The sequence below is a fragment of the Schistocerca piceifrons genome, chromosome 4 (genome assembly GCF_021461385.2).
Source record: "Schistocerca piceifrons isolate TAMUIC-IGC-003096 chromosome 4, iqSchPice1.1, whole genome shotgun sequence".
NCBI lineage: Eukaryota > Metazoa > Arthropoda > Insecta > Orthoptera > Acrididae > Schistocerca > Schistocerca piceifrons.
This window is the reverse complement of record NC_060141.1, coordinates 351814418-351833410: the sequence shown is the minus strand read 5'-3', so window position 1 is coordinate 351833410 and position 18993 is coordinate 351814418. Positions and strand designations below refer to the sequence as shown.

Sequence of the window (18993 nt, the reverse complement as noted above, 5' to 3'; positions counted from 1 at the left end):
GTTGACATTTTATGTCAGAACGCAGGAATTAACAAAATGAGAATCAAAAGCTTTTTTGTGCGAGTTTGGTAATTTATTCGCGTTCGCAAGATAAGAGTTTCTAATCACTGTGGTACACTGGAATGTGTTAACACACTTACGTAGTGAACAGCTAATCGCTAAACAGAAAAATGTAATGTTCTCTCCATGAAATAGAGTTGTGGCTGGTGGCCAATCCGAAAATCAACTTCCTCCGCTTAGGGCCTTATGTTGTGCGCTTTAGTTGCGGCTAACGGGACGGATTTAATATAACTGTTAACACGAGTAACTTCGGTTAAGTTTGACTGATATCGTTTTAATTTCTCTGTATGTGACATTGATTTTCCGCAACGTAGCACAAGGAACAGAATGACGTTGCTTCTACGTAATTTGTTCAGTGTAAAGGAGAATACTTAGTGTTCTGGCGTCGATAGCTGACATTGCATTGCATTGCAAGTCCTCTCACTTAGTGTTGAACAAGTATGGTTACAGCAGGAAAACGCCTGTGTGTGATTACAGGAGCACTTTTCTTCACCACAGGAGACTTCTCTCAAGCTCTGCGTCATGGCTTAACCGCGGTGTTCGCTCAATGCGGAAAGCGTGTTGCGGTTGCAGACGGGTTGGCCGCTTATCCAGTCGGTGTCACGTAGAGCTCTGAAGCGGGAAACCGGCGAAAAGGACATAATCTCCAGACTGTATGAAAAGAAAAACCTCATTACGTAAATAACGCTTTCATGGATAAAGCAAAAACCGGTGCAACGAGACACAACGGCAAGAGGTGAAAAGCAAGTGGAGAAATGGTAACTTTAGGTTCTACAGCGTGATTAGAAAAGAAAGAAAAGATTTCGGTTGTTTATTACAGACAAACAATGAAAGGTAGAAGCACGTTGCGCATGTCACTGGACAGAGGATGGTTCAAAGTTTTATTTTCGCACAAAAGCTATACTGTGAACTCAACATCAGCACCATGTGTCGCTAAGTAAACATCGAAACGATAGTCAATTTCATTCCACATATGAGTCAGCAGGTCCCTGCTTATTGAATCGACAACTCAGTTTCTCAGCTCTTGAAGAGTGCCGCGCGGGATTAGCCGAGCGGTCTTGGGCGCTGCAATCATGGACTGTGCGGCTGGTCCCGGCGGAGGTTCGAGACCTCCCTCGGGCATGGGTGTGTGTGTTTGTCCTTAGGATAATTTAGGTTAAGTAGTGTGTAAGCTTAGGGACTGATGACCTTAGCAGTTAAATCCCGTAAGATTTCACACACATTTTCATTTTGAAGAATGACTGCCATAGATGGGACAAAGACTCTTTTGGGTACCCTTACAGAAAAATTGCAAAGTTTATTGTAATCTAGGAGACCAAAAGCAGTGAACAAGATATTGTTGTCTACCTCTTCCAGTCCAACGTAAACGCCGCACCTCAAGGTGAATGTGATGCTGGGCGCAGTCATCCATAAAAATGAAATAATTAGGACCTTCGTGAATTTCAGGACACACGCTGTTTCGCAGCGTGTCGAGGTATGACATTCGTGTCACAGTGCTTTCTCTTGTAATGTAGTCGCTGTGTTGCTGCAACCAACCAACAGCGCAACTGTGTCAAAACGTTGAACCTTCCTCTATCCAGTGACATGTGCAATATGTTTCTATTTCATATACTTTGTGTGTAATAAACAGCTGAAATCTGTTCTTTCTTTTTGAATCACCCGGCATAATTTAATCCAAATACCTTGCGTCGCGTATCTTTCAGTTCTTTACATAATAATGGAAAATCGAAATATTGTACCACAGTAAAGAAACTATCCACGCTTTCTTCCTTCAGCAGGTTCTTGATATAATTCGCGATTCAGGTATTCTATAAACTTATTCAGCTTGAGCACGTGGAATGGTGACGAGCGTGGCAGCCTTGTTCAACCTCTGCCAGGGTGATTTAATTTATTCACCATTCTTCGTTTCTCGAGTGCTGTCATGATTGTGTGGTACTTTGCGTTGGGCATGTGTAAAATATGCTGTTATTTGCAGTTGAAAAGAAAAATGTTCCAATACAGCGACAGAAAAATGTAACCTTAGTTTGCTCCAAAAATCATATGCAATGCACAACGTAATCTCAAAGCCAGTAACATTGACGTATACGCCGTAACCTTAAGTGTGTCCGCGAAAGCACAAGATGATTTGCATTATAGCATGCAACACCAAGATTACATGTGTTATCTTCGCGTTTCGTCGCGAGGTTCCAAAAACTGTCTGTGATAACCCATCTTGGTTATGTATTTATGGTAGTAGTTCAGTTATTTGTATGATGTTGACGCTATCCTCCTGAAATGTAGTGTTGGGAATGAGATGATTCAGAGGTAAAGCATGAACGTTCCTTTCACCACTGCTCTTTCACGTAAGTTTATACCCGTGCGCCAATATCGGCCTATAAATAGGACGGTTAAAGTAGCATTCCAAAGAAAAATACCCAGCACCGACTCCTAATTCACATTTCCTCGTCCTACGACGCCACGTTAACAACACACTGTCCTGTTCAGCTTTTAAGCGCGAATAAAAATGGAAGAACTGATGGTAAGTTAATTGTTAAAATACCTGTTTGAATGGATTATTTCGCTAAGGCACAGACCCTTTTCGGATTTCAGCACGAACCTCGCTGCAGAAATTTAATGCGTTACACGAATGTCTAAAGACAAAAACGAAGTGTATAACTATTACACTTCTCAGTTGGTAATTAATGCATGTTGATAATAGCATTGCAATTTAGTAAACCTTCTTAGTCGGACAACTGTCGTCCATACGTACCGCGCAGCTGCTTTGCGATTAATGAGGTTCTAACAATACCGCATAATAGCAGGCAGATCTAAATAAAGTGCTCGTATTGTCGGGCGTATCAGTGTAATATGCTCAGAAATGAGTAAACACTGTACATCAGAATGTAGAACGACACTAGACAGATAGCTAAAAACCTTTTTAAGCCTCGCAGCTGTGACTCAGCGAACAAGAGAAGCTGTCATATAGGTACCACTCACGTACTGTTGATGTTGCCTCGTAGGTCATACGTGTGCTGAAACAAAGGTAGAATGGAATCTCAGCTATTAAAATAAAAGGTTATTTCCGATTATGTAATACAGAGCTGGATAGTTCTCAATGCTACAAGGTCCGCAGCTGCGATGACTTTCTTGAAAGATTTCTTGAAGCCTTCAGCTGCCATTCTCTTTATTTCCTGTACGATTGTACAATTTCGGCCTTAGGCCATTTTCAAGTATTTTGTATACGATTTTTTAGTTGGAGAGCACGTACTCCTAAAATAGCGTGAACACCTCGAATTATTTTATGAGCATAACATTATCTCATAGGAGCAACGACGTATGTGACATAATCTGCTACTTAAAAATCGTCCATAAAATACTTGCAAATGGCCTAAGGCCGGCATTGTACAATCGTAAATAAAGAGAATGCCAGCTGAAGGTTTCAAGAAATCTTAAAAAAAAAGGGCTAGATACTTTAAGTATCAGCAGATTTGCGACAACACAAGCAGATCGTTATTTGTTACAAATTTTAAGTGGAATCGAGAATTTTCACTTCGTTATATAAATAAATGTAGTGACGCATATAAAATTACTCACCAGACTTATAGAAATACTTCAGCGATTTAACAGTCCTCTTGCGCTTTGGATGCACTTCCATTCCTCCGGCCTCACAAGCGGCATTCATATAAAATAATTGGGGGGGGGGGGGGGGGCTGCAGTTGAACACGGGATCCGAGCTATGATACAGATGTGCCTGTGTGCCTCTCTGATTTCCGGAAAGCATTTCCAGAGGTGAAATAATTTTAATAATGCAAAAAGAGAAGACATAAAAGCATCCAGTGTTGTATTTCATTCCTTATCTGTCGTATAAAACGAAATGAGTTTCGTTATGGTTGGATATTAATTAGAGAGCTCGTTCTCTTAGCAAGAGTCGCCATTGTCCTCTAGGTCCTGTTGTCATGACGTTGAATTCTAAAATAAATGCGAAACCACATAAATGTCATTAAAACCAAAAAGCAATAAAACCTTACTGGCATGAAGGTAAGCAGAAAACTCAGAAATCTGAGCGAGGAAAAAACATTAGAAAGACAAAGGCTGTCGTCTGTTTTTATTTTAAACATCACATTGTTGCGTAAGAAGACTGAAATATTACAGTAGGCGGGATGTTTTGAAATTCGAAGAGGCATACAGTAATCAATCGATAGTGCGCAGAATCGATTTGAAAGCTTCCTGGTAAAATTTGAGAATGAAACATTTTATGCCCCCCCCCTCCCTTCCCCCTTACCACCTAACACTAAACTCATATTATTCCCGTGAAGTGACAACAGAACCCGGAAAAACGATCGTTCGTCTTATGTCAGTTACATGTTTGTATCGTTATTTATAGCTGATTGGCATACAACAAGTATGAAATCATAGATCCAAGAGTTAAGCTGAGAGGATCTGAAGGAAAAGATAACCGAATTTTCCACATTTCCGCACGCCTCTTTGCATTCACCATAGGGCACTGGCCTCCGCGCGTAATCCACCGCCTGCTGCTGCACAGTTACGGACAGAGAAACAAGTGCACAGTCCACAGTCCACGGGCTGTTACTAGCGATGCTGTCAGCGGTGAGTCGGTCTTCATTAGACCCAGCAGCTTGTGCAAGTCGTTAGGATCCCGATTAGCTCCCCTCACGGCTGCCACCTGTCGCATGTCTCTCGATCCTGCTAACAAAGAGGGAGGCAGTCCACGTGGAAGAGTCGCCATCGGAAAGTTACCCAGTGATCCCTCACTTTGCTTCAAATTATGTCAGTTCCTTGCCTTTTACATAGACTTAAGGAGCCGGTCGTATGAAATACAAGAGTTCATTTAATTCTTTCATTAAAACGAAACATTATTGCCCTTATTGAATTACCGCGTTGTTCTGGTCTTCAGTCCGAAGAATGGTTTTTTGCAGCTATCCACAAGCTACTCTATCGTGTGTAAATCTCTTCATCGCTGCATAACTATTGCAACCTGCGTCTGTTTGAACCTGCTTTCTGCATTCATGTCTAAATCTGCTTCTATTGTTTTTAGCCCCACATTTGCGTTCATTACCAAATGACAGTTCCTTGATGCCTCAGAGTGTGTTCTATCAACAGATCCTTTATTTTAATCACACTTATTTTCTCCCCATTTAGATTCGGCACAACCTCACTAGTTACTCAAACTACCAATCTAATCCTCAGCATTATTCTGTATCGCAACATTTCAAAAGCTTCTGTTTTTGTCTGGCCTGCTTATTGTCCACATTTCACTTTCACACAGGGCTACACTCCAGAAAATACATTCAGATAAAGACTTTCTGACACTTAAATTTATATCAGACGGTAATAAATTCCTCTTTCTCAAAAAATTCTTCTCTTGCTATAATCATTCTACATTTTATATCCTCTCTACTTCGGCTATCGTCATTTATTTTATTGTCCAAATAGCAAAACTCATTGACTACTGTTAGTGGCTAATTTTCTAAACAGATTGCCTCAGCAACACCTCGTTCAATTGCACTACATTCCATTATCCTTGTTTAACTTGTCTTGTTGTTTATCTTATATCCACCTTTCAAGTAACTGCCCATTCCGTTCGAATGCTGTTCGTAGTTCGTCTCCACTTCTGTCAGACTTACAATGTCATCGGCAAACCTGAAATGTTTTATTTCTTCTCTCTGAACTTGAATTCCCTTTCCGTTTTTCTCTCCTTGGTTTCCTTCACTTCTTGGTCACTGTACAGTATGAATAACATAGATAATAGGCTACAACCCAGGCTCACTCGCTACTCAACCACCGCTTCCCTTTCGTGCCCTTCAACTCTTCTTGCTGCAGTCGGGTTTTTGTACAAAGTCGTAGATACTTTCGCTCCCTGAATTTTATCTCTGCTACCTTCAAAATTTCAGAGTATCTAGACCAGTCACCAGCGTCAGAAGTACCCTTTAAATCCACAAATGCTGCAAACGTAGGTTTGTCTTTCTTCTCTCGATCTTCAAACTATGTACGTCGTATGCTGAGCGTGGTACCATAGACTTTAAATTTTAGCGAACATGAGGTATCTTTCGTGATGGTTTACAAACTACAACGAAAATGCTACTTTTTGTGACGGTCTGCAGTCGTTGCACTTCAGACGAAAAAATAGACGTGAGAGTTCATTGTCATTTCATATCTATGGGACAGAGCACAGCGTAAATACTTGAAAATTTTGGAGGAGTGTGGCTGTTTCTCTAGTTTAATCGTTCGCATCGTCAGTTTCTGTGGTATCGACTCTCTTATTAATATCAGCTCCTGACGCGTCAGATTTGCACCTACAACGCTAAAACACGGAAATGTCCTAGCTTTTATTTATGTTCATTCCTTTTTGCGAAAATGGCACAGTTTGGCACTTTCTGTGTCGCTGATAAATGTCAAAACGACTAGGAATGAGTTTTTTTTAATTTTTTAAAAGTAACTTACTTGTCAGATTTCGTCAGAAGAGTAGCTTTGGAGTTGTGTTAAATGTTCACGATGCTCTCGTCACATTAATTCTCTTTAAACCTCAAAGATTTTGACAATACTCAGTATCGTGGATACTGACATAATCAATCGGCCGTCAAAAAGAACAGAATGACACAGGCGTAAATGATTCAGTAAGTGCCCACTGCGACCATTACATTCGTGTCAATGATTTTTTTTCCATCAAAATGTATTATACAATACACATTACAATCTGTAAGTACACGGACGAGAACCATCCACGCCCCGATATAAATCATGTAACTTTTGTGTTCAGACAAAACGGTTCTCAGTCGCATTAAATATAGTTAATTCTCTCCGGAAAACGCAAGCTCCAGTAATCTTCACAAGAAGATCAGAACAGGACGTTCCTTCGGTTCTATTGATCAGCGTCATGTAAAATTCCATTAATCTCAGACACAGGCTTATAAAGGTATTCCGCTTTAGAAAATCAGATATTCCGCCCTGTGAAGGACAGTCATGGCATCAGAGTCCGGGGCGTTTACAATATTCCGTATGGATGTGGCAGCAGTTACGTGGGACAGTCTATTCGAGCAATTTCCCAAGCACTGTATTGAACATAAGCGACTCAAAAAGAAATGTAGGGAAATGTGTTGTTGCCGATTAAGCACAAGGTCTTTGAACACACACGCTTGTCAGAGGGGCTGTGGAAATAAGTATGTGTGACATACACTTCGAAAGAGAGATGACGTAAAAATCACTCAATATCTGCGACAGGGTGTTTCTTCTTATCCACATTTTCGACATACATTTTGAGAACGCCAGTAAAAATTAGAAATCGGGTAGTTATCCATGAATTCAATAAGATAGACACGCTAAGCTAAGTGTGTCACGACTCGCAGATGATAAAGAATTAATACAAGAAAGTGAATACGACAACCACTTAGCAGCACATAGGCTAAATCAGATACGTAGCGAATGTTGTTGTTGTTGTTGTTGTTGTTGTTGTTGTGGTGGTGGTCTTCAGTCCTGAGACTGGTTTGATGCAGCTCTCCATGCTAATTTATCCTGTGCAAGCTTCTTCATCTCCCAGTACCTACTGCAACCTACATCCTTCTGAATCTGCTTAGTGTATTCTCCTCCTACGATTTTTACCCTCCACGCTGCCCTCCAGTGCTAAATTTGTGATCCCTTGATGCCTCAGGACATGTCCTACCAACCGATCCCTTCTTCTAGTCAAGTTGTGCCACAAACTCCTCTTCTCCCCGATCCTATTCAATACCTCCTCATTAGTTACGTGATCTACCCACCTAATCTTCAACATTCTTCTGTAGCACCACATTTCGAAAGATTCTATTCTCTTCTTGTCCAAACTATTTATTGTCCATGTTTCACTTCCATACATGGCTACACTCCATACAAATACTTTCAGAAACGACTTCCTGAAACTTAAATCTATACTCGATGTTTACAAATTTCTCTTCTTCAGAAACGCTTTCCTTGCCATTGCCAGTCTAAATTTTATATCCTCTCTACTTCGACCCATAATAAGTTATTTTGCTCCCCCAAATATCAAAACTCCTTTACTACTTTAAGTGTCTCATTTCCTAATCTAATTCCCTCAGCATCACCCGACTTAATTCGACTACATTCCATTATCCTCGTTTTGCTTTTGTTGATGTTCATCTTATGTCCTCCTTTCAAGACACTGTCCATTCCGTTCAACTGCTCTTCCAAGTCCTTTGCTGTCTCTGACAGAATTACAATGTCATCGGCGAATACAGTCTAAAAAATTCATGACATAAAATGAAAGATATGGCCTTGCAATGTATATACCAATACGCCCGGAAACTCTAGTTACGAACAAAGCAACTGAAGAAATACCTCCTATTACAAACTGAGAGTGAGACACAGGTTACAATTATGCTAATGATATAGATGGAAAAGCTGCACGAATTTCAAGCAATATGTGTAATAATAAAAAAGAGCACTTAATCTACGAAACTCGAAAACGTATAAAAATTCAATTAGATAATACTGTGGCGGTACCGTTACTGCTATATGAAAGAGAGAGATCGACAAATAAAAAAGACACGTAACACCAAAATACAATCAACAAAGATGAAATTTTTATGAGGATAAAGGATGGGCAAGAAGAGATTTAATAGAGTGTTAAGAAGCTCGGAATGAGTTATATGTACACGAGGAAATAATACAGAGAGACATGGAAATAAAATGTGGATAGAAAGAAATATGAAACAACAACAACAAAAATACTAAACTGCAACCAGGAAGGAAGGAAGGAAGGAAGGCAGATTGGAGTTCAGCATCCCGTCGGCCGGCCGCGATGGCCGTGCGGTTCTAGGCGATCCAGTCTGGAGCCGCGCTGCTGCTACGGTCGCAGATTCGAATCCTGACTCGGGCATGGGTGTGTGTGATGTCCTTAGGTTACTTAGGTTTAAGTAGTTCTAAGTTCTAGGGGACTGATGACCATAGCAGTTCAGTCCCATAGTACTCAGAGCCATTTGAACCATTTTTGAACCAGCATCCCGTCAAAAATGCTGTTATTAGAGACGAAGCACAAACTCGGATTAAAAGAGGATGAGGAAGAAAATCAGCCATGCCCTTTTCAGAGAAACAATTTTGGCATCTGCTTGGAGCAATGTAGGAAATCGCGGAAAACCTGTATGTGGATGATCGGACAGGAATCTGAAGCGTCGTCCTACCGAATGCGGGGTCAATGTGTTAACCACTGCACCATTTCGTCCGGTCCGAAGGAAGAAGAGGGGGGTGAAGACGCAGTAGGAAGATGGTTAATCCCCATTAGTAATAAGAAGACGACGACGATGACAAGAGATATGAAAGCCTAGTGTGTGTGAGAGTATTTGTTTATGGGTGCGGAAGGACATATGCAGTGTAATTACGTCACTGTCGATTGCACAGGATGCGAGCGATCTGAGAGCGTGTGAGTGCATATGATTTTTTTCCTCAGTTTTCATTCACTACTCGAAACCGAGCGAGGTGGCGCAGTGGTTAGCACACTGGACTCGCATTTAGGAGGACGACGGTTCAATCCCGCGTCCGGCCATCCTGATTTAAGTTTTCCGTGATTCCCCTAAGTCGCTTCAGGCAAATGCCGGGATGGTACCTTTGAAAGGGCATGGCCGACTTCCTTCCCTAATCCAATGGGACGGATGACCTCGCTGTTTGGTCTCTTCTCCTAACAGCCCAACCCCCACTACTCGAATTAGTATATTGGGCTATTTTAGATACGTCCCATTATAGACACACGATTTCAACCAACACCAGGCGAACTGGCAGTGGAATAGAGTTGTTTCCAATTGTAAATGAATCGGAGTTGCCTACCTGTTCCGTTATTTACTTTACTCCCGAGAACTTCGGTCGGAACTCGGAGATTAGAGCTATTTTATTTTTAGAAACATGTAATTCATCGTGTAAGAGACAAAATTAAAACTTTGTGTGTATTTCTTTTGTACATACATAAGTTACTGTAGGGAGTGCTGTAATGGCTGTGACTGTGTGGGAATATGTACCATATTGAACATCATGATGGAGAGAAAAACGCTATGAGATGTTTCACCGTTAGCGCCATTGTAATTTTTGGTCACAGTAGGAGTATGTAACTTACACCTGCGTGTTTGTGGTACTTCTTTGACAGATAGATGCTTTAGTGGCGAAAACAATGATGAATACAGTCGAAAGCCCGGAAGGAAGGAAGGAAGGTAGGAAGATAGGGTTGAACGTCCCGTCGACTACAAGACCGTTAGAGACACAGCACAAACTCGGATTTTGTCTTATAGAGAATTAACGTGACAAGTGCATTTAATTGAACAAATCCTTCGTGAATGGCTTAGTGTTTACATCATATTGAGATTTAGTAGAAATTGTGCATCTTGATGCTTTCGCTCGCTGCGTAAGAATTAATCTACAAAATTTCGAGAATGCAGGCGCATAAACTTTGTCTTCTTCTTGGACTCTATATCTTCCGCCTGAAATACTGGAAGAAATAATGTTTATGCGGCGGCATTCCGGGTATTTTTTGGATGAACAGTAGAATTTACTCATAGAAGAATATTCGTTGTGATGATACTGCATGACAAGCTGGTGTGGCGTTTTCGGCTTACCATATTTGGCAGACGACAGCGCCGCTTAAAGTAGTGTGTAGGCTGGCATGCAGGCTTCTGCGTGTTGCGGGTAGTCGAATGTCACGGCGCTAACTTGTGCTGTGTCGTGTTGCAGGCGCGGCTATGGGTGCAGGTGATCCACGAGCTGCGGCACGGCGTCAAGCTGAAGAAGGTGAACTATAGCCGCGGGCCAATAGAGTACGAGCTCACGCCCTACGAGATGCTCATGGAGGACATCCGCTCGCGCCGCTACAAGCTCAACAAGGTGATGGTGGACGGCGACATCCCGCACAGGGTGAAGAAGGACGCGCACGCCATCATCCTCGAGTTCATCCGCTCCAGGCCGCCGCTCAGGAAGGTATGCACTTGTCTGTTCTATCTCGGACTTCTGTTGTAGCTGCACGCCCAACTGATAACACTGTTATTGTGATACAGTGTAAGTGGTTGTCTATGAAACCCATCTCTCTTGAATCCATTTTTGTCACTACTGCATAAAGTTGGTCCCATCCTCATAATCTTTTGGGACATTGAGAAGATTCTGTACAGATGCCAAGTCTCACTAAACGGTGAACTGCAGCTGTTCCATAATCTATTGTAAATAATTTCTCATCGGTAAATGTGTCATGGGATGACTGATGGGCGCTTACAAGTTGTCGTTGTATTCGCAGTCGTCGTCTTCAGTCCCTAGACGGTTTCATGCAGCGCTTTATGCTAACCTATCTTATGAAAACCTCTTCATTTCTGTACAACTACTGCCCCCCCCCCCCACCCTCCCAAACATTTAGCTCGGTCAGCTTTCTGTATTCGACCCTCGGCCTCCCTCTTCAGTTTTTAGCCACTACATTTTCTTCCATAGAAAGTTCGCGGTTCTTTAACGCCTCAAGATGTGTCCTATCAACACTTAAATTTGTAGAAGATATTAAAATATTTCTCTCTTTCAGACACGTTATTCTTGCTATTTCCAATCAGCATTATCAGTTTCTTACTTGCCCAAATAGCAAAACTCTTCTAATACCTTACATATTCTACAATATTTTTCAACATAGTCGTCAAGACTCTCTAAATAACGGTCCTGACGTTCCATCAATCGTTCAGTTCCTCAACAATGGTAAAAATCCGCTCCTTGGTCACAGAAACAGTCGAAAACAGCTGTGTGAATGTCTCGCCTCCGCCACAGATGCTCTTTCAGCTTGCCGAAAATAAGAAAATTGGATGCTGCATACTCTGGAGTTTCTGATGAACATCATTCACATCTGTGGTACCGTTTCATTACGGGCTGGGCGCGGCATTGCATTTCGTGCATATCGTTCGAATTCCATGGTGAATATATGTGCAATATAGACGTTTTACTTACAAGAATCGTGTTGTCCCGCATACTTCAACTTTGGAGTACGTTTCCGCTTAGTGCGCCGTTTCACTCGCGCACTATGAGGCACCAGTTAACCGAAGTCCACAATTAGTCTTCCTTGTTACCGTCCGTACATGCTCGTCCCATTTCAGATCGCGTTGCAGTGTTACGCCTAGATGCTTAATCGATGTGTGTCGAGCTGCCCACTACCATTGTGTTTGCAGCTGCTGGTCTAGTGTCTAGCGTTGCTGCCTCTGGATCACGGGATCCCCGGTTCGATTTCCGGCCGGGTCGGAAATTTGCTGCTCCTGGGGACTGGGTGTTTGTGTCGTCCTCATTATCTCATCATTATCTCATCATCATTCGGACTGTGGCGAGACTCGAAATGGACAGATTGAAACTTTTACGGACGCTGATGACAACGATGTTGAGCGCCCCGCAAACAACGTAATCATCATCATCATCATCATCATCACACCACCAATGCTGTCTTCGAACATTATGGGACTCTTTTTCCTACTCAGCTGTACTTACTTTTTTACATTTAAAGCGGGCTGCCTTTCGTCACACAAGACGTGACAGGATTACTGCTGAATCCATAGCCACAAAAGCCACCCTCTTCCGCCCACAATCACTTAAGCTCTGCTGGATGTCTACTGCCTTTCCCAGAGAACCAGATCAAACAGCTTTCACATACAACTTCCACGAAAACAAATTTCGTTCTCAGAGATCATAAACAGTTACACAATAACACTGCACACAAATAAAGGTTATACAAAGATTTAATTGTAGGATTATCACATGCGTTCAAGAAATGTTACAATATATTCCTTTTTAGAAAAAAATATTCTGGTTCCGTTAGACTCCTCATTAATTTTATTTCTCCGTTGACTGACAGTCTTTCGTTTATTTTTTTGGATTTAAATGAACAGCAAATAACGGTGGTTAGTACACTATTTGCTGCCACGCCGTACACCCATTTAGTTATTCGTGTCTAGTTGTTGCCTTCTCCCAGACCGACACGAATTACTGATCTCCTGCCTCTTTCTCCCTGTACTAAGAGGGCTGCGTATCACACATTTTGTTCTGTTGTATCATTATTGTTAACATTTAAGCTAGGTTGCTTTCTTCTATGCATCATTCGTACTCTAACGTAACGCATTTCATTTTTTGCGTAAAATGTAGCTTGCAGGTAAGTTTTTCTTGTAAATTCAACCTAAGCATGTCAACACATGGCATGAATGGAAAGTATATTGTTTGACCAATACTGAAATTTCGTGCAAAATATCCTGATCAAGGATTATGGTCATTATTCAGCAACCTGACACACATTTTCTCGTAAGATGATTTTTAGGAATTTTTTTTTTTATTGGCGAGAAATGGTTACAGATTTCTTCTCAGTCACCATATTTCACATCATCGTGGACAAAAGCAGTGCCGTATTTTTACGCGCTGCAGCGCTCGATCAATTAAATGCTGTTCTCGAATATGCCGAACCAAATACTGCACAACAGTTACATGTTCGTGGGCCATTTTAAAAAATGTAATAAAGCAAAGCTTCAACCTGCTGTTAGCAATCTTAATCACAATTAAAGCTGTTAATTTACAGAGTGTTATCAACTTATAGTAATATTTTTGTGCAGTGAAATCTTCATCTTAACCTTTGAAAGTACGGCTGTTTAACAGTTACGAAAATGGTTGACGAAGTACACATGCGTTGATATATTGTAGCGTCGTATTTTAAATTGGTAATTTCATATCTCATTTCATTATAAAATTATTATTAACTTTTCCACGGGGCTTTTATGGCATTCCTTACAAATCTGTGTAAATAAGTCTTAAAATAATCTGAAATTTTATATAAGAGCTACTGAACCAATGAGTGCTTGTTATTTACGAGCAACTATTAGCAAACTTAAAATTTTGTAAGAAATGATTTAGCGCAAAATACAAATGATACAGAAATCATTTAATTGTAGCTCAGCGTGATGAATCACCTGTTGTTGGTGAATATGTGCTAATATTGGCAGATAAATAACAATACATGTATTTTTAGTGAAGTCTTTTTATCGTTTCTAGAACCTCTAGCTATCTTTTTTTCTCTTCAACTTCTTCAGTGTTTTCAGCTATTTGAAACCTTATCGACTTAGTGCAACAACGTCAGCATTACAGAACCTGAGTTGCAACACACTATACGGTCTAGCGGTAGAATTTCTAAGTGAACGCAAAGATGGTAATTTTATGTTGGAAGAACCAGAGTTTACCTAACCATCCAGATTCATCAAAATAGTTTATTCAGTTGTCAGTTCCAAGATCTCGACTCATTTTGATATAAATGGTTATAGTATGTGAGATCAGTAATAAAATATTCAGTGTGTATTCAGTATTGTTACACTATTAATGTAACTGGGAACACTGAAGAAATAAAAAAAAAAACGCCGTTTGATGTCAGGTGCTGCGACCACGAACTAATAAAATTTGCACGGCCAGCGTTTGCGAACAAAGTAGTATTCATAAAGCTGCATTTAGTCTTGTGAACGATAGTTTGCAAAATAGTACGATCCTACACTGAACGACACTTAGGGGAACGTGTCGTTCAGAGTACAGGTGTCAAGCGCCTAGGAGTAAAATACTTCACACAGAGTTTTGGTAGCCTGGATGAGATACGGGAGAGAGTGGGTGAGGCAGTATGTAAGAAGACACAAGCGAGACAATAAACTATTAAGTGTCGTGGCGTAACAAGAGACTTGTGCACTGCCTTACTCGGGCGCCGTGAGGCAATAAATTTCACTGAGACGTCCGTGAGGTGCGTCGGCATGGTGGGGATATCTGCCGTGGTGTAATTACGGATCGGCGCACGTTATCGGTGACTTCTGCGTGTAGCACCGAAGCTCTGACACAGGACCCGCCGGCACTGAGATGAGACGCAGCGATAGCGGCAGCCGTCCGGCGCCCCGCTGCAGTGGAAAGTGCAGCCGACGAGCGCTACTTGCTCAGGAAATACTTCCAGGAAGTTCAGGTCCGGCGCCTAGCACCGTGGGCAGGCATCTGCACAAACTCGTCACTGGCGCAGCTCACTCAATCCCGCTTGCGGCCGATCCTACGGGATTCGCCTCATTGTCGCTCAAAGTGGCTTCGTGTAGTGGACTCGCATTGTCAGTAGGCAGACGTAATTTCTACGTCTACATCCATACTCTGCAAACAACTGTGAAGTGCGTGGCAGAGGGTATTTCGCACTGTAGCAGATATTAGGGCTTCTTCCCGTTCCATTCACATGTGAATCGTGGGAAAAAATATTGTTTAAACGCCTCTGTGCGCGCTGTGATAAGTTTAATTTTGTCTTCGCGTTTCCCATGGGAGCGATATCAGGTGACGTTGACGGAGTTAGATTAAGAAACGTGTCACTAACAGTAGTAGATGAGTTCGTTATTTGGGCCGTAAAATAACCTATGTGGCCCAAGTAGAGAGGATGTAAAATGTAGACTGGCACTACGAGAAAAGTAATCCTGAAGAAGAAAAATTTGTTAACACCGAACATAAATTTATGTGTTTGGAAGTCTTCTGTGAAAGTATTCGTATGGAGTGGACCCTGTATCGAAGTGGAATATGGACGATAAACAGTGTAGGCAAGTAGAGAATCGATGCTTTTGAAATGTGGTGCTACAGAAGAATGCCAAAGATCAGATGGGTAGACCGTGTAACTAATGAGGAGGTACTGAATATAATTGGGGAGAAACGAAATTTGTGGCAACGTTCAGAAGAAGGACCGCTTGACAGGACACGTTGAGACATCAAGGGATCGCCAATTTGGTATTAGTGGGAAATAGGTGGGGGGGGGGGGGGGGAGAGGGGTCAGAATGGTTCAAAAATGGCTCTGAGCACTATGGGACTCAACTGCTGAGGTCATTAGTCCCCTAGAACTTAGAACTAGTTAAACCTAACTAACCTAAGGACATCACAAACATCCATGCCCGAGGCAGGATTCGAACCTGCGACCGTAGCGGTCTTGCGGTTCCAGAGGGTCAGAATGGTAGAGGAACCAAGAGATGAATACCGTAAGCAGATTCAGAAGGATGCAGTTTGCATTAATCATTCGGAAATAAAGAGGCTTGCACAGGGTAGAGTAGCATGGAGAGCTGCTTCAAACTAGCCGTCGGACTGAAGACCACGACCACAACAACAACAACAACAAAAACGACGACGACGACGACGACAACAACAATAACACGTAGAGGGTTGTGATGATTAAAATTCTTCTGGTGTTGTACCGCGTCATTGTATAAAAATCTTTGATTATAAATTTAAAACCAACGTTTCAGCCCCATTACAGTGGTCTTCCTCAGGGTAAGACAGCCTTGCCCTGAGGAAGGCCAATGTCATAAGGTGGAAACGTTGGTATAATACTTTATACATAGTACAGCACCCAGAAGAACTTTAATCATCATGACACCAGCTGCGGAAGTCCATGTAGTTATGTCACGTAGTGGTTTGTTGCACGAGAAGCGTTTCACGCAAATTTACACTTTCTTTTTCCACACTCACTTCCTCCATGTCTCGGCAGACTAGTGCGCTTTCTCAACATAGTCTCCATTAAGCTGCATAAACCTGCGATACTGATGTGGTAACTACTATAGGCCCGCCTCGAACGACTGCGTTGGAGTCTATCGCACCTACCGCAGGCCGTCTGCAAAATGGTTAGCACAGTGGTTTCTTCATAGTGCTGAATAGGTGGTGATCAAAAGAGGCTAAATCAATAGGTAGGGTGGGTGTGGCAGTATCTGGAAACCCATGTCAGCGATGACAGCCGTAGTTGTCAGACTCCTATTGGCATAAGTATAGCCGTTAGCAAGAGCTCTCCTTTCGCCGATTTTCGTCGGTGGTTCTTTTGAACTGCACAGAGCTACTTCCGAAGAGTATCCACATACACCGTGCTGTTAATAGTGGTGCCTGGTTCCAGCCAATCATTGCGGATTCCATCCTTGTCCCATAAGTCGGTGAGCTATAGGGTACTTCTTCGGTGAGAGGGGGGGGGCAGGTGCTCCACTGTATGCTTCCGCTGATTTGATTGGGCTTCGTTCTCCGGCTCGTGATGACTCTCCTCCCACAGAAACTACGTCGTCCAGCACTATCCATGGTGATCACACTCACGTTGTTCGCTCACGTAATGACAGCAGTTGCCGGAAAGGGCTGTATTGTGCAGGAATTACACTCTAGTGATTGTCTTGGTACATGAGGATAGATCGAAGTACAAAATATTTGCAACTACACTGATCAGCCAGTACATAATGATTGCCTACCGAATAGCTGGAATGTCCACCTTTGGCACACATAACAGCGGCGAAGCGTCGTGACAAGGAAACAGTGAGGCCTTGGTAGATAGCTGGAGGGAGTTGGCACCACATGTGCACACAAAAATCACCTAATTCCCGTAAATTCCGCATGTGTGTGTGTGTGTGTGGGGGGGGGGGGGGGGGCGGCGATGAGGTCTGACGCCACGTTCAATCACATCCCAAATGTGATAGATAAGGTTCAGATCTGGCGATTTGGGCGGCCAGCACATCTTCGAACCACTCCATTACATTCCAGGCCTTGTGACATGGCGCATTATCTTACAGAAAAATGCCACTGCCGTCGGGGAATATGATTCTCATGAAAGGGTGTACGTCGTCTGCAACCAGTGTACGATATCCCTTGGCCGTCATGGTGCCTTGTGCGAGCTTCACAGGACTCATGGATACCCACATGAGTGTCCCCCAGAGCATAATGGAGCCGACGCCAGCTTGCCTCCCCTGGGAGGAGACGGATTCGCGCCCTCCCAGCGGTATGATGATGAGGGTATCGTGGTTCACCAGACCATGCAACGCTCTGTCACTGCGCCAACGTCCAGTGCCGATGGTCACGTCCTCATTTCAGTCGTAGTTGCCGATGTCGTTTTGTTAACATTGGCTCATGCATGGGTCGTCGGCTGCAGAGGCCCATCGTTAGGAGTGTTCGGAGTTCTGTGTGTTACGACACATTTATACTCTGCCCAGCATTAAAGCTATCCTGTTTTATCAGTCTGCCCAGGCTACGACGTATGACGTCTGTAATGAGGGGTGGCTGTCCAGCCCCACGACGTATAGACGTGGTTTCATCTGATTTTGAAGACATTCACCACAGCTCTCTTCGAACACCCGACAAGTCGTGCAGTTTTGCCTCTCAGCCACAACAATCTGCCCTCGGTCAAACTCAGACAGACCGCTCGCGTTCCCCATTCTAAACATTGACAGGACGCTCACTGATACTACATGGACCGTGCATGTGTCTGACTAGCAGTCATTCGCCACCAGGTGACGCGGCTATCGCCTGGACGGGCTTATATCGATAGTAGGTCGGCGGTCATAATGTTCTGGCTGATCAGTGTATAGTGATATGTTAGAGGGGTTGGGTTGTTTGGGGGAAGAGACCAAATAGCGTGGTCATCTGTCTCATCGTATTAGGGAAGGACGGGGAAGGAAGTCGGCCGTGCCCTTTCAAAGGAACCATCCCGGCATTTGCTTGGAGGGATTTAGGGAAATCACGGAAAACCTAAATCAGGATGGCCGGACGCGGGATTGAACCTGATATGTTAGATAGCGCACCATCAATGGTAGGTATAAATAATTAGTGAATCAATATGGAACACCCCTTGTACATTCCTAGATATGTCACTTAATGCTGGTTTTTGTGACTTTGTAGACTTTCCGGGAGTGTTTGCGCCTATCATAAAGAATCTTCCGGAGCACGGTTTTCAGCATCTCCTTGACACCCTCCCATCGGTCAAACAAACTTGTGACAATTCGTGTTCCCGTTCTCTGTATACTTCATATTTGAAAACAACCACAATTATTCGCGACTGGTTTGACGAACGTTCTGGATAATTCGAGCGGCTGGTTTGGCCGCCCAGATCGCCCGACATGAATCCCATCGAAGATTTATGGGACATAATCGAGAGGTCATTTCGTGCAAAAAATCCGGCAC

The 18993-nt window shown here is 42.8% G+C and overlaps 1 protein-coding gene across 1 annotated transcript in view; it reads left to right on the top strand.

Annotated features, from left to right (window-relative positions):
* The window catches only part of LOC124795830 (protein spire homolog 1-like), a 679725-nt gene that overhangs the window by 496347 nt on the left and 164385 nt on the right, over positions 1–18993 (top strand). Inside the window, exon 7 of the mRNA XM_047259913.1 lies at positions 10762–11004. Within this exon, the coding sequence (XP_047115869.1) occupies positions 10762–11004 (243 nt within the window). The remainder of the gene's footprint in view (positions 1–10761; positions 11005–18993) is intronic.